The sequence below is a fragment of the Alternaria arbusti genome (genome assembly GCF_024043155.1).
Source record: "Alternaria arbusti strain BMP 1465 chromosome Unknown scaffold_10, whole genome shotgun sequence".
Classification (NCBI taxonomy): domain Eukaryota; kingdom Fungi; phylum Ascomycota; class Dothideomycetes; order Pleosporales; family Pleosporaceae; genus Alternaria; species Alternaria arbusti.
In genome coordinates, this window is record NW_026249950.1 from 276290 (window position 1) to 292328 (window position 16039).

General features: G+C 56.1%; 5 protein-coding genes across 5 annotated transcripts; 4 read left to right on the plus strand and 1 right to left on the minus strand.

Annotated features, from left to right (window-relative positions):
- Positions 1–154: 154 nt before the first annotated feature.
- On the minus strand, positions 155–3560 carry J4E86_007344 (uncharacterized protein; the record flags this gene model as incomplete). Its single annotated transcript, XM_051447865.1, has 2 exons — positions 155–3284; positions 3334–3560. The coding sequence occupies 2 exons, from the start codon at positions 3558–3560 to the stop codon at positions 155–157; spliced, it is 3357 nt and encodes a 1118-aa protein (XP_051300803.1).
- A 1589-nt stretch (positions 3561–5149) lies between these two features.
- J4E86_007345 (uncharacterized protein) lies at positions 5150–7348 on the plus strand (the record flags this gene model as incomplete). Its single annotated transcript, XM_051447866.1, has 1 exon — positions 5150–7348. One exon carries the CDS (start codon positions 5150–5152, stop codon positions 7346–7348), a length of 2199 nt encoding a protein of 732 aa, XP_051300804.1.
- A 554-nt stretch (positions 7349–7902) lies between these two features.
- J4E86_007346 (uncharacterized protein) lies at positions 7903–8436 on the plus strand (the record flags this gene model as incomplete). The annotated part of the gene is made up of 2 exons (XM_051447867.1): positions 7903–8071; positions 8174–8436. 2 exons carry the CDS (start codon positions 7903–7905, stop codon positions 8434–8436), a joined length of 432 nt encoding a protein of 143 aa, XP_051300805.1.
- Positions 8437–11836: 3400 nt separating this feature from the next.
- J4E86_007347 (uncharacterized protein) lies at positions 11837–13492 on the plus strand (the record flags this gene model as incomplete). The annotated part of the gene is made up of 2 exons (XM_051447868.1): positions 11837–12407; positions 12459–13492. The coding sequence occupies 2 exons, from the start codon at positions 11837–11839 to the stop codon at positions 13490–13492; spliced, it is 1605 nt and encodes a 534-aa protein (XP_051300806.1).
- Positions 13493–15361: 1869 nt separating this feature from the next.
- On the plus strand, positions 15362–16033 carry J4E86_007348 (uncharacterized protein; the record flags this gene model as incomplete). The annotated part of the gene is made up of 1 exon (XM_051447869.1): positions 15362–16033. The coding sequence occupies one exon, from the start codon at positions 15362–15364 to the stop codon at positions 16031–16033; it is 672 nt and encodes a 223-aa protein (XP_051300807.1).
- Between the last annotated feature and the right edge of the window lie 6 nt (positions 16034–16039).

Consider the following 16039-nt stretch of genomic DNA (forward strand, 5'->3'; position numbering starts at 1 on the left):
TTGCAAAAAAATGCTCGCTAGCAGATGCGTTGTAGGTGAAGATCCGAATCATATACAGGAAGATAGTGCTGCTTTTCCTGGCAACACAGTAAATTCTAAGAGGAGATGAGAATCCAAACCCTCAGGCGGGGCGATATTTATCTCTGAAGAGACGTTAACGGCGAACGCTGTTAGCAGGGGACGCATTTCTGCTTACTCTGCCACGTCGCTGGTTGCCTCCAGCCGCCTGCTGATGCTGAGGTGGCATGTACATGCCGTAAGGAGGGTACATGCCGGGCATGCCCTGGCCGGCGAGGTTGGCGGGCTGCATCATCGGTGACCCGTTGAAGCTACCGGGGCCCGCGACAGGTGATGCGTTGCGGTAGGCATCCATGCCCGGAACAGGGCCTTGGAAGCCGTTCATCTGAGGGTAGAACTGACCCTGTCGGGCCAGGAGCTGCTGGTATTGCATCTGCTGCTGGTTGTTCATGGCCTGCATGTTTGGCATGTACATGGGTCCACCACCCATTGGGTATTGCTCGAAGCCATTGGAGTCCATGCTTGCCGTGCGCTGGAGTGCGACAGGGTCGAAGCCAGCTGCCGCTCCCTGATAAAATTGCCCAGGGTTTGGCGGTCCAGATGCAATACTGTCCTTCGACGCTGGGCGGGTTGCGGAGTGCTCACGATGACCAGGTCCGCCACGAGTGGAAAGACCTACCTCATCCATGAGTCGCTTGTAGCCCTGTTGGGGCTGCGCCTTGATGCGAAGAAGAACGTTGCGAACGTTTGTTACTACATCCGCACGGATCTGCTCATCGAAGAATGGAGTGGTGAGTACCTTGAAGATCAAGGTGGCACCGCAGTTCTGGTCGGCCAAGATGCTTTCCAGTACCTGGTCGTTGGGAGAGAAGAAGAGTGCCTGTAGGATGGTGTCACGAGCTTCTGGCTCGTTGCGCTGGTTGATGATCTTCAGGACGGTGAGGTATGCAACCTTGTGTGTGCAGAGGTGGACAATGTGGGGGACTAGGCGGGGAGCCAAGACCGTACGCCTCCTTGGGAAAGTGCAGGTATCGAGGAACCAGGTCAGGAGCAAGGCACCGTTCGCGTTGGTTGCGAGCTGCACGCTGTGAAGAGCGATTGCAGCAGCTACCATGCGCTGCTGGTCCTTGGTGGCATAGTGGCTCTCCAAGCAAGCTCGCATAGCACGGGCACCGAATCGACCTTGGGCGAGATCCCAGAGTCTGCCCAGCATGACCTCAAAGATGAAGTCATTGAACTTCTGGTACTTGAGGCAGCCTTGCATGACGTAGTTACCGAATTGGTCGAGGAAAAGAGCCATGGCATAAGGTTGAACAGCATCCACGACCATCTTCTGCATAGTCTCGGACTTGGATACATCGATAATCTTCTGCGCAGCCCATGTTCCGTTCTTGTGCACACCAATCTTGGCTAGGTGGGGTGCAATCTCGCGAAGCATGGCTTCCTTGGTAGGCTCCTCGCAGAACTCGAACAGCTTCTGCACGACAGTGTTTCCAAGGTAGTCAGAAGACAGCTCAGCGATTTCCGGTAGCATGGCCATGGCGATGTTCTCAATGTCCTCCTTGGAGCAGGATCCATTGTCGATGCGCTTGCGGATCTCTCGCAGTCTAGGAGCGTCGTGAATGCGAGTGTGGCTCGGCTCTTCGACAGACGGGATCTCGTCGACGTAGTTGTTGAACTGGACAGCCTTCTCGACCTTGGTGGTGATCCTTGACTGCTCGTCGTCGGTGGCGCCGAGCTCCTTCACAATCTGGATGATGTCGCTGCGGATGTCACTGAGCTCTGGGGTGGTCAAAGGCACATTCGCAGGGATGTTAGCAACCTTGGTAGCGGCGGCAGAGCCAGCTGTGCCCTCAGCCTGAGCCTTTGACAGTGGGTCAGGGCTTGGTGAAGGGAACAGACCATTGTGGCCGGGGGTAGCTGCTGCGCTTGGAATCTTAGCGTAACCGATGCGGACGGGGCCAGCACCTGGGAAGATCTCCTTTCCGTTCAGAGTTGACTTCGCCTGGACTGCACTCTCGAGATTTTCGTAGTTGACGAAACCGCAGTTCTTGTGTGTGAGGACGCGAGTAGACTCAATGCCACCGTACTGGGCGAAGATGACTTGGAGCGACGAGACAGTGGTCGACGACGGAATGTTGCCGAGCCACAGCGATCGAGTGGGTCCTTCCAGAGTTCCATCGTCGCCGAGGTTGGAGCCGGGCAAGTGTAGCTTCTTGACAGCCTCAGTGAGATTGTACTCTGCATCCTCAGTCAAGTCACCGGTTCCCATGCCGTTGTCAAACCGGCCCATGGCGGGCAAGTAGGGCCGCATCATGCCCCGCGAAGGAGCATCTAACACGCCCGCGGTGCGAGCACGTGGGCGCGCGTTTGAGGCGAGGTTCGCAAAGGCCTGAACTTCGAGGTTGTGTTGGCGAACAGCTTCGTGAATGAGAAGTGCGTTGGCTTCGGCAGGAGTGATGGTGCCGCTGTATGCGCCATATTGATCCTCCTCCTCTTCGGCGTACTTCTCCTTGGCGTTGACAGAGTAGGAACGGAAGCGGTTTGCACCACCAGAGTTCTGGTTGTTGGCGTTCCTCTGGCTCTCGAGGAGGAGCTCGATGTCGGACGGAGCCAGGGTAGCTCGTGCAGGCTGCGGGGTGTCGACTAGACCAAGGTAGTCCAGGGTCTTGACATCGGTGTCGGCGAGCGAGTCGCGGGAGAAGGAAGACCTTGGCGAGCCTTGTCCGTTTGAGGGCACCGAGGCAATGCTCTGGAGTGTGCTGCTGCGGTCACGCTGGTTTGACCAGCCGCCCGAGAAGATGGAGTTGCCGAACGGCGAGTTGGAGGGAGGGAGGTAGCCACCCGGTCGCTGAGGCATTGAGCCAGCACGCAGACGTGAGAGCAGTGCAGACTTGGCCGCAGCGTTTGTAGACCCAAGCGCGTTGAAGCTCGAGTTGTCGGTTGGTGTGCCTGGCCCTGGCTTGAAGGGGCTCGTCGAGGGCGTTGGTCGGGAGCTCTTGGGAAGCAGCGAGGAGCCGGACATGAGGCCGGGAGGGGCAGCGGAGGGGGAGAAGCGGGAGGGCAGGGTGCCAGCGCGGGCGCGGCGGTTGGGAGCGGGTGCAGCTGACATGGTGTCTGGCACGGCGTTGTTGAAGTCGGGGAAGCTCAAGTTCTCGCTGTTGGGGGACTCCGGGATGGTCTCGCGCAGCGGCGTGGAATTCCCGCTGGTAGGAGGTCCCCACATTTGCGGAGTTAAGCCCTCCTGTGCCTGAATCTCGCGTGCACTGTCAGGGCATTAGCACGAGTCGGAACTTGTTTCAGGGTGCGACATACCGTTTGGAAAATAGGCGGCTGCCATACTCATGCGACGGGGACCCGTTGCCGAGCCTCGCGTTGCCGAGCGGGTTCGGGGCATTGCCAGCGAAGCGCAGAGGGCCGCTGTTGGGAGGCTCAACGGGCGAGGTGTTGCCCGTCGAGGAGCCCGAGTGCGGCGGCTGGGGCAGCTGGGGGATGTAGTTGAGGTTGATGTGGTGTTCGGGGCGGTTGGTGGTGGGAGCCATTATGGATTACAGACCCTGCGGTGACCTGGGTAGTCTAATAGGGAAGAATAGTCGTCGTGACTCGGTTACCAAAGCCAGGGTAAGGGATCGAAGGAGGGTTGGTGCCGGCCAAAGGAATGTGAGGCGAGGGATTATTGCCAGCAAGACCGGGCTCAGCACAGCGCAGCCTGGTGTACAGTGAAGACGACAACACGGGTTGGATCCAGTCCGGGGGCGGTGGTGCAGCTCGACGGCGAGGGAGGCCGCGAAGGAGTGACGGAGACTGGGCGGGTGTCGATTATGGTACGGGTGCTGTACAGCAGCAGGCGGGCGGAATAGACAGATCACCGGAGTGCCTGGAGAACAGAAGTAATAGGATTAAGCGGACGAGGGCCGATAATGCATGCGAGCTCGTGCGGAGGCGGATACAGCTAGTTGTCGCAGGCGGGAGCAAGAGAGCGATGAGCGATGGAGCGATGCTTGCGAGGGAATGAATGGTGAGGTTCGCTTGATAGAAATGGGGAGCCACCAGGAACACGAGGGAACTAGCTCAATTGGGCGGGCTGCCAGAACAAGCACGTTACAGGTTACGGCACGATCTGCGCGGTCGGCTACGGTTGTAGGTGGGCTGTTAAGTGCAACGGCGAGTGAGGGTTGCGATGGCACGGCTGCGGTGCTTTGCTTTTGTACAATTCAGGGGCACACAAAGGGCGCCCGGGTGGCTCCAGGGCTGCGTCCTGCAATTGTGTCCTTAGTGGGTGGCCGCGGGACAGAGCAGCGCGTGCCCGCCAGCGTCTGAAACACAGAGGCGCGTCGAGAAAGTCCGTTACTCCAGAATCTGACGTGGACACTGTGTGCCTCTGCCCGGCCATGAGACGTGATTGGCCTGCTGCTGCTAAACATGGATGGAGGTGCGTTGGGGTCCTGCATGCATACCAACGGCCTATTAGACTTTCTGAGCCCGATGCGTACGCCATTACTGAGTCTCTGCTATCATCTAGCATACAATGTGGCACGCAATCAAGACTACAGACTACGACCCTGCAATGCATCGACGCAGCATCCACACAGTCGAAACGACCCTTCTGGAAAACATATATGTCAGACCACGGCGGATATGCCTTGTGCTGCACGTCCTGAAGTAGACAGGCTGACAGGCCACGCAGACCCAAAGAGCTTTAGTGAGGCGTTGACAGCCGATGGTGCGGTACCTTGGAACGACGTTTATCTATCTGATTCTATCATAGGCGCACTAAGTTTCAGATGCAGACGGGCCGCGCCAAGCCTTACTGCTGACTTGGCGACTTTCCATGGCCCGTCGCGTCATGCTGGCGCGTGCTCTGAATTCACGACATGCTGCCATCACGCCGCTTGAAACAATACGCATAATACCGCACTTCAGACGAATCTGCCGCCCTGCAGTCCATGCTGCCAACCGTTCACCCCACAGCTGGAGCGCATAATCCGTGTCGCTGTCGCATGGAATCCTTCTGGAAAGCCTCGCCCAAACCTTGATCGCTGCCGTCCGACTCGCTTTGCCTCAGGCTCCAGTCCCCTCGCCTGCACCTTCCCCGCCTACTTCGCGCCTGCCGCCGGACTTCTAATTCACCATGTCCGAAGAGCCACCCCAGGCAGCCATGGAGGATGCCCCGCCGTCACATCGCGATGACGAGTCGGAGGCATCCGAGGATGAGAGCGAGGAGGAAGCGCCTGCGGAGCTCATGGTCACGTCCAGGGCCAAGCGATCCAATGCCGGCAATCGCATGTCCATCCTGCTCGCCAAATCGGTCGAGGAGGAGGAATGGGGCGAGGAGTGGGAGGAAGCGCCAAACGAGGAGGAGTTCCAAGGCGGTGATGTCAACGAGCAGGAGGACTACAACATGGATTCGTCATCGTCAGAAGAGGGTGATGAGGATGCGGACGAGGAAGAGGCGGGCGAGAAGGAGCTGCGCAAGGCCGAGCGACAAGAGCGCAATAAGAAGCGCAAAGCCACGACGAATCCCTTCACCGCACGAGTCGCCGCCCAAGCACGCAAGAAGGTCAAGCTCGATGTCCCCCGCACACAGTCGCCCACGCTTGCGCCTCCGCGACCCAAGAAGAAGTCCGAAAGGGCATCATGGCTACCCACCGAAGAGGATGGCCCGGTCCGAATGTCGATGCGCAAACAAACAGTGGCAAACAAGGATGCCACGCTGGCCAAGCTGAAGGAGAAGGACCGGAGGCGCGATGACACCCTGGCTATGATGAAGGCTGCAGAGGCACGGAAGATGAAGTCCAAGGAGAAACCTTTGACGCAGGCTGAGAGGCTTGCTGAGGCTGCTCGGAATGAGCGCATCAACAAGAAAACCTTACACAGATGGGAGGAGGCAGAGGAAGCCAGGGCAGCGGAGAGGCAGGCCAAGATTGACGCCCTCAAGAATCGACAGATCGATGGGCCCTTCTACCGATACTACAGCGGACCGGGCATCTGGGTCGATGATAAGCTCAAGTACACAGGCAAGGACGCACCGAGTCTGGAGCATCTCGAGGAAAAGCTCAACAAAGAGGTCACAGTTGCGGAGACGGCAACTCAGCCAGAGTCCACACAGCTACCGGTACAAGCTCCGGATAACCATGCAGATAATTCACAGCCTTCTTTTCCGTCTCTTGATCAGTTCAGTAGCTCAACACACATGTCGCCAATACCCGCAACCATGCCCCCACAACAAGATAACTCACAACAACCATGGACAGCAGCAGCATCACAAGGCGGCGACGTGTTCATGGGCTCGTTCGGCATGCAACATCCGAGCACTGTCATGTTCGCACCACCAAGCCAAGACTCCTTCCTCTATGGTATCGACCAATACGCCCAAGACCAGCAATCTCAGCCCATGCATGGCAACGAACTTCCTCCGTTCCCCTTTACAGAAGCCTCCTCCTTCCAAAATCAACCTTCAGACGCACAAACAGCTCTCTACAACCAATTACATCCCTCTCTACCCCAGCAAAACGGCGACTCAGCAATCGGCCCCCAAGCCCTCCTCGCACAGTTTCAAAAACCCGCCTTACCCCCTCAGCCACCGCGACGCAAAGTCATACGTCGAGCTCTCCGCAACCTCCTCATCCTCTCCAACTTCCCCAACCTAGAAGCCCCACCAACATCCTCCTCACGAGCCAGGACAGCAGCCTCGCTCCTCAAAGAAAAGGACAAGTCAGCTCTGGTACAGCTGTACACAGCACTCTTCAACTGGACCTCAGCGGAAGCAGCAAACTACATCCAACAAACCCTCATCGCGCCGCCAAAACCACCTCGGAAGAACGCTGCGCCCAAAGCCGAGCCCGAGATCGTCCTCAAACCAGGCCAAAAGCTGTGTCCTATCACCAACACCATAGCCCGATACCGCGACCCGGAAACAGGTATCGCCTACCGCGACGCCCGCGCTTTCGGCGTATTGAGAGGTGTGGTAGGAGGCGGTTTCGTCTGGAGCGGCGATTTGGGATGTTATGTGGGAGGCAGAGCCAAACCCCTGGAGAGTATGGGTGGAAAGGGCTTCCTGGGTATGCCGCCGGCGAAGAACGTGCCGAGACGGTTTTGGGAGATGAGTAGTCCGAGTAGGAAGGTTGTCGCGCCGCCGCCGCCGCCAACACCTACGCCGGCTGCGAAGGTGCAGGCGCCGGTGCAGGAGGAGGTGAAGGGTGAGGAAGCGGAGAAGGACGGGGAGAAGGAGGTAGAAGTAAAAGACAGTATTACTCTTGCTACGCCGAGTGGGGGCGAGAAAGCGAATCCTAAGCCTGTTGAGGCGGGGACTGCTGCTGCGGTGGAGTGAATGATGGGGCAGTAAACTATGTTCCTGTGTAATAACATACATGATGATTAGACAATATCCATACTATTAATCCACTTTCCTCTTCTGGAGGAATGTTTCGAAATACGTCGTTGGACATGACTGTATGTGCTTTAATCCCTTCTAGCAAAGTGAAAGTGAAGGTGAAGATGGATTTCTCTCTAGATCGCGATATCGCAACATCGCAGTTATACACTAAACCGCCATTACTGCGCTTCCACACGAGAGTCTCATACTCGCGCTACTTTGACCTACGCGCCATGCCTTGGACCGCACAGTAAGGGCAGTACGTCTCGCGCTTTGCAAAGTCGCCCGTGGGCCCCCGATACCAACGCGAGATTGGAACACGCTGACACTCGATTTACCACTGCGCTTTCGACATCGACGCTGCTATCAGATCCATCCGCCTACATTGTTCTTTCATACGAAGACTACACACCGACGTCACACTCACTCATCCACTCACTCACTCATCAACCCTTGCACCCATACCCCAACACTATTCACGCACTCACGCACCCACGCACCTCTACACGATGTACTACGTCCACGCCATAATCCTTACCCTCGTCCTCATCACCTTCTTCTGCTGTCTCTTCGGCTACTACCTCATGAAGAGCTGTCGGCGGGCTATCGATCTGGAAGTTCACGAACTAGGGTACCAGAGGGATGCTGAGGCTGGGATAAGAGTAGGAGGAGGTGGTGGTAAGAGCGTGGGAGGGAAGAGTAAGAGTAAGAGTGGAGGTGGGGAGATAAGGGCGGGGGAGAGTGCGGGTGGGGGAGGAAATGGTAACGGAGGAAGTGGAGGGGGGAAGAGCGGTAACGCGAAGAGCAAAAGTGGAGGTGGAGGTGGAGGAAGTAAGGATGGGGGTGGGATTGGAGATGCTGGAGGGAGTAAGGCGAAGAGCGGAGGAGCGAAGAGTAATAGCGGTGGAAATGGAGGCGCTGCTGCTTGGGACGACACTGGAGCAGGTGGAGAAGAGGCAGCAGCAGCAGGAGGATGGGACACGAGCGGAGGAGGAGCAGCATGGGACGCAGGTGGTGGCAACGACGTCAAAGGAAACTGGTAGAGTCAATCTGGGCAACATCAGGTATGTCAACGATCACTACGGAGATACCAAGAAATATACTAACCACAAACACAGCCATCATTCCACTCGACAACTTACAACCCACCACAACACAAACCACTTACCCAGCCCCCTCCCTCACCTCCTCCGTACAACATACCACGCTCGCACAAGCGGCTACGCCCCGTCGCACGAGTTTGTCCCTCTCGCATGTACCACACCCCAATATCCAGCATCCACGGCGATATCCTTCATTTGCAGCTAGGCGCCTCTCCAAGCGTTGCGGGACAAAAACTATGGGAAAACACAAGCTTACAGAGCCAAGGGGAATTCTCATCGGTGCGACTACTGCGTTGGCATGTGTATGTTCAAGAATTGGGCTTGTTGCACGGCATGCTGAATTGTTTGCTTTGTCGTTAGTGGTGTTAGTCTACGAACAAACATACTAGAGGTTAGTTCTGTACGACTGTGTTTGGGATGACGGTAAAAATGCAAAGTCGTGTCTTCGTTCTTCTTTGCTTTGCTTTACCTGTGTTGTTTTTTCTGCTGAGAAGTTGTTGGCTGGCTTGAGCTCTGCTACTGATAGGTAGTTACGAACCATGGCAACGACTAACCTCATAGTCGCCCTCGTCTTCGCCGGCATCTTCGGCACCGCACTCGTCTACCTCGGTCTCTGGTACGTCCATTGCTACATCCACCAGCGCTGCTACGAACTCGAGCATTGGTTTCATTTCCTTTTTCCGAACCGAACGGGACCGCCGCCAGTTATCTATGTTGAGAAAGTGGAGCAGCGGGAGTCGGAGAGATACCGAGAGCCGTCGAAACACCGATCGAGGTCTGCAAAGAGGGAGAGGGAAAGAGGAAGGAGTGAAAGATCGCAGACGAGGAAGTATTATGAAGGAAGGGATTTAGAGAGTCAGAGAATGGTGTATGGGAATGGGAATTGGGCGGGACACAGAGATGGAGAGAGAGCTAGGCCAGTCATGCAGATTGGCGGGCCACAACAACATCAATCGTACGGACAGTCATGTTATCCTCCAGACGATTGGCTAGACCAATGGGGCGCGAATTTTGTGTGCCACCATCCTGGTGTACGGCAACAGATGCCAGTGTCATGGCAGAACCAAGTGGCGGCTCAGATGCCACCTTTTGCTATGCCGACAAGCGCGCCGCAACAGCCGTTTCAACCGATGGCCGCAACGATGCCTGAGCCAATTCAGTATCCGCCTCAGTACCAGCCTCGAGATCGGTATCCACATCGACAACCCTACGCAGAGACGATGAGTACGGATGTGCCGAAAACCAACCATAACAGAACTCCTCCAGTGAAGCCGAAGTCTCCAGCTAAACGCCCTCGTCGGCATGAGAAAGTCGACTTCATCCACATTTGCGATGAATACCCACCTATTGTGCTGGAAGCGCTCAAGGAAGCGACACCTAAGAAAGCAGCGCCTCCATCGTCGTCATCGTCGTCGTCATGCTCTAGCGACCCGTCTGGCGCCACGCAAGAAGTCCCAAGAGAGTCAATACCGCGCGCGATGCCTGGGTTCGCAGATACGTTGCCCTTCGAGTACCCACCGCATCCGTACTCAGCAACAAGAGCGTGGAATACGCCTCGATCGTATCCTCGGCAATGGATGCGCGACACAACGGGGGCGGATGGACTAGATAATCAAGCCAGGTACGCCCCTTTCACGCCGATGAGCGGGTATAGAGCAAGGCCATGGGGTTTGCACACGAGCAGAATGCGCCCCGCACCGAGTAATGCTACCCTGATCCCGCTGCTCGTCTGTAAAGTGAAGTCTCGTTTGTTCCACGGAGTGTATGCTGACAATCATTGTAATAGGCTCTAGCGTACCTCGGTCTCGGACGTACGAGCGATGGAGACAGCGGACGACGAGCCCGAGGAACCAGGGACGAAGGCAGGACGAACCGCGAGATGAAGGATATGAAGCGAAAGAGACCAATACGAAGCTAAACGACGACACAAGTCAGAGCAAAGAAAGGGAACGGGTCGTTGCTAGCGCCCGTGACGAAGAACCGAAACTCGGCGGATGGAACGATCGACCGTCCGAGCAGAAACCACATCAGGAACGTTCGCCAACAACACAAGACGTGCCCCGCTACTCCCCCATGCCGGTGCCGGTAGTTGAGGAACCATGTACTCCAACTTCTGAGGGGCAGCGGAACGCACCAAAGATACCGTCGGCTTCCGGCAGTGTTGGTCGTCCGAAGGCTAGTCCTGCGTCTGCGCCACTGTCTCCTATTTCGCAATTACGAAGTCCACTCAGCTCGCCTAGGTCAGCCGTGTCGAGTCTGGACAAAGGTGAGTAGTGGTGGGATGGGACTGGGGATAGTGTTGCGAGCGTGGAGGATCAAAGCCAGGGTTACTGCATCGCTAGCGTGGCAGATGCTCTTCTGCATGAGGGGACGACCAATAGTTGGATCAGATATCATCACGTACGTCGTAAGACACGGGCATCAAGCGATGTGACGAGTATGCTGTGTAAGCTTTAGCAATCACGGTAGTATGGGTTGTGAGGCACAACGCGTCTGCGCAACGGCATGCGCCAGTTGTTTGAGGTCTGTGGAGTAGTGTAAGGCAGTGCAAATGTATACACGCGTTCGTATATCGATACGCTGCCAGGTACGCGCCTGCTGCAAGCGTCGTACGACGGAAAGCTCCGCGCGATTCCGGGAGATGGATCTTCGCTTGTGGCATCGACGTCCCATGGTCCAAATGACCGAAGACCAAGAGGCCGAGCATCTGGCCAAGCCACCCATGTGCAGATTCTGATGACGGTACTAATCACCGAGAGAAGGCCCAGCCGCCAGGATGGGCTAAGGTTTGTTGATGATGTTGATGATGATGCAGCAGTGTCGGTGGCCGAGGAGGGTTGCCAGTGAGAGGGTTCGCGACATGCTCTGCTCTGGGGGCGTGGTGCGACTGTGATGTGGGCAGTTCGCAGCGCGGAGGGTTAGCCTCTGGTCAGACCAGCGAGGGTCGGGCGCTCGAAACGGCTATCCAGGCCTGAGTCGTGATTAGAGTTGGTGCTGGCGGCTGGAAAAGGCAAGGCAAGACGAGGCACGTTCGCGCTGCTCCACTCCAGGGCTGTCGTCAGGGAGCTGGACCCTGTGCGATGGGTGACCCCAACCAAACAGTCGCGAGTCCGTGTGAATTGCGCGTCCCCAAGAAGCGGAACCTCGCTGCGTTGTGCACGACTGCTGTCACTCACTACTTCCCGCCGCTTCCCATTCCGATATACAAACACTCACTTCCGCTGTGGTTGTAGTCAACGCTACAAAACGCCTCCACTGCAGCCCTGCCGCCCGATCATCGCTTGATGGCGCCCGCGGACCTGAGTTAACTAGGCCCCTTTCGACCCCCCAAGACCCTCCGATGCTTAAACCCTCCCGCCGGCCCATACACGAGTATGAGCTGGTTCCGCGCGAATCCCTCGATGTTGATGGCGAGGAAGCTGTTGTCGGTCAAGATGAACAGTGCTTAAACACACGACGCTCCTGGCTCAACCGGCTGAGCAGTCGCTTTAATGCAGTCAACAAGCTCTCGGATCGCGCCGTATACGCCCACTACGTCACCCCGCGCCGCCGAAAGCGCTCCATTCTACGCATCCTGTACTGGACGTTATTCTCCGTACCGTACCTCTTGATCGTCCTAGTGCTAGTTGCCGGCATCTTCTTCCCGAGTTACACAGTCAGGCCTCCGCACTACGACGAGCTACGCAAGCGAGCGACCGACACTGGGCGCGCGAACCCCTACAACGAGAAGGTCTTCATAGCCGCCTCGCTCGCCGAAAAGAAGGGCGACTTGACGTCTGGCGCGTGGGGCAGAGAGGTGCTGCAGCTGGTGGAATTGCTGGGACCAGAGAATGTCCATCTGAGCATATATGAGGATAACCCAGATTTGGTGACGAAGCAGTCGTTGGATTCGTTCCGCGACCAGGTCAAATGTGAGACGCTTCGCCTCGTGCCGCCGTGCAAAGATCGCTAACAACCCCCAGGCAACTCGACCATTGTATCCGAAGATCTCGACCTCGCCTCTCTTCCCCACATTACGCTACCCAACGGCGAGAAACGCCTCAAGCGCATCGCATTCCTTGCTGAGGTGCGCAACCGAGCCCTTGCGCCCATCGACCAGCCTGGGGTCAGATTCGACAAGGTCCTGTACCTGAACGATGTCAACTTCGACCCCGTTGAAGCTGCGCAGCTTCTTTTCGCGACCAACATCGACTCGACTGGACGGGCAGACTACGCTGCAGCATGCGCTGTCGACCACATCATGCCCTTCAAGTTCTACGACCGCTTCGCGACGCGCGATTTCGACGGCATGATCACCGGGCTACCCTTCTTCCCGTGGTTCACCAGCGCTGGAACAGGGACCAGCAGAAGTGATGTGCTCGCAGGGAAAGACGCGGTACGGGTACGGAGTTGCTGGGGCGGCATGGTGGCTTTTGACGCCAAATGGTTCCAGTCAGAGACCGGAGTCCAGCCCGAACCCGCCAACCCGCAAAATGGGACGCCTAATCACAGCATCTTCCCGCTCCGCTTCCGTCATGACAACGAAACTTTCTGGGAGGCTTCCGAGTGCTGTTTGATCCACGCGGATCTACAGTATCGCATGTCTGGAAGAGGCCGACCTGCGGAATCTAGGATATACATGAATCCATTCGTTCGAGTAGCGTACGACGAGAAGACGCTGAGCTGGCTCTCTTTCATTCGTCGCCCGGAACGTCTTTACGCTCCGATTCACGACATCCTCAACTACTTCGTCGGCTTTCCTGATAAGAAAGCCCGGTTCGCTGAGGAGCCAGGGGAGCTTGTGACGGACAAAGTCTGGATCTACGACCACCCAGCTGCGGCTTTTGCACAAAATGCGACAGAAGCCGATCGTGCAGGCCACTACGTTGAGCAGGAGAGGAGAGCAGAGCCCGGCGGTTACTGCTCATCGCCAAATCTCCTTGTTATCAACGAGAAGCCCGAACACGGCCCTGGTTCGTGGAGCAAGATCTTTGTTCCGAGGCCTCCTCAGTCTTGATCGCTAGAGACACGACCATCGACGACGACTTCTTTCTCACGGCCTTCATTTAGTACTTCAAAATTTTCCTTTGTTATGCATAGCGGGATGGATGGGAAACACGGCGTTGGCAGCTCACCGAGCTTTCTAGAATTTTACCTTTACGGTCACCAACATGCTTCGGATAGGGAGCAACGTCCTTGGCCGCACAGCGCGGGCTGGTCAAGGATGCTTAGGAGTATTTTGGGTCTAACACTTTAATACGTGTTCATCGACAAGGTGGAGGCTTGTTCTCTTCTTTCATCTAGTCGTAATTTCAAAGTCACAGTCACAGTAGCCTCATGATTGTCAGCCACACAAAGTCAGATGTCATACTTCACGTGTCTGATCTCATACACCGCCTCCTTGTTGGGCACTAGTGTGTCTGCCTCTCATGCACTCTTCCACTTATATCCAGGACCCTCTTCGTGTCCTTTGAGAGTCCTTCTGAGACCCTCAGATTGTGCTCTCGAGTACTGACACTCCCTCTGTATGTCCATTTGTAGCTGCCATCCAACGTGAGGCGAAACGCGATACCCCGGCCTCGTTCGCTCCAGCCAATGACCACGCGCGAGTATCACACGATCGCCAAGCCGCTAAACCCGATTTTTCCTTGACTGGAACAGACGCGCTAGGAGGCCAACACGGTGCGAAGAAGACGCCTCATCTGACCAGGACCCTCTTGTACATACAAACTTCATCATCTCTTATCCGCCTGCCGCCCGCTCTCTAGAACAATCTGATCGCCTTTGCATTTCCGCGTACTATCCCCTACCCGTGAAAGCGACAAGGAGCTTGGCATAACGACGTCATTTCCCAAAGTGTATACCTGCAGGCAGGCACCATGGTTCTCGATAACGATACGCGTGGGTGGATCATGACTGCGGTCAGCGGCATAGGTATGATTGACGATTGCGCGGGAAGCTGCATGGATTTCACGGGGAGCACATGAGCTAACGCGTAAACAGCATGTACATTTGGAGGTGAGATTTATTCCCGCGGTTGATCCCATCGACCGGGATTCCGAGAACTTCAGACTGGGGAGATGCTAAAGATGGCTAGCTTCGATAATATGCGTCGACCTCATTGTGCGATATTTTCCTGGCAAGAAGAACTTTAAGATTGAAGAGAGTAATGCGTTCTTGTCGACCGGGTTGAGTCTTTCTTTTGGTGTCATGGTGAGTGGAGCTGCTGGGCTTCGTTCGATTCTTGCTGACCTAGATTAAGATCTTCTCATCACTATACAGCATGCTTCCTTCCGCGAAGAACTATCTGAAAAAGGGAGGCATGTCACCGCGCAATGCGATACTGACTTTGATCGGGTGCTTCCTTGTTGGTGCTCTTGGCATCTCAGTCCTTTCCGGAATACTGCACCAATACATTCCACACTCAGTTGTCGACTGCGAAAGCAAACACGATGACGAGGAACAGGGGAAATTTCAAGAAGAGGAATTGCATTCTCACCAACCGATGCAGGAGCAGCCGCTCAGTCTTCCGCACGCCCACGGACATGACGAGCATACTTCGTACGGAACAAGTAGCGTGAACTCGAAAGCCGCCCTACCTCAGAGACCATCGCTTCACAAGACGCTGTCATCCAAAGTCTCGCAACTAATTGTCGGTGCCGAAAAAGCATGTGACGACACTGACAATGGGCAATGTTATGGTGATCTGTGTGAAGTACGGCCTTCACGCTTGCAGTCACGGAAGTCTCTAGGCAGTTTGAGTGTTACACGACCATCTGGGATGAGCAGAAGCCAAACTTCGCAGGGACCCCATGATCGGCGAACAGCGTTGGAGGATGTGAACGAAACCACACCTCTAGTACCTACAAAGTCCGGACCAGCCACCATGGAAAGCTCTTTTGCAAGTTTACCGTCTACCAATGGCCACGCAGCACACGAGATCCGACCCCTCCAAAAACACAGCCGCTCATCCTCGACTACCTCATCGCACACTGACCACCACCACCATCACGGCCACAGCCACGACGAACACGACCAGGAGGCCCAACAACACCACCACCACGTCCCAACAAACGCCTTCCTTTCCCTCGGTCTCCAAACAAGCACAGCAATCGCCCTGCACAAAATCCCCGAAGGCTTCATCACCTACGCCACCAACCACGCCAACCCCACCCTCGGCTTCTCCATCTTCCTCGCCCTCTTCATCCACAACATCACCGAAGGCTTCGCTCTCGCTCTGCCCCTATACCTTGCCATCGGCTCCCGCTGGAAAGCCATGCTCATCTCTGCCGTCCTGGGTGGTGTCAGTCAGCCCCTCGGTGCTGGTGTCGCAGCACTGTGGTTCAAGATCCAAGGTAGGGGTCGAGAGCACGGCGCTGATGAGGGCATGGACACGATTTACGGTTGCATGTTTGCAGTTACTGCGGGGATTATGGCGATGGTGAGCTTGCAGCTGTTGGGCGAGAGTCTGGATTTGACGAATTCGAGACGCCTGTGCTTTGTCAGTGCGTTTGCGGGAATGGGGATACTGGGGTTGAGTAGTGCGCTTACGGCGTGAGTGTGT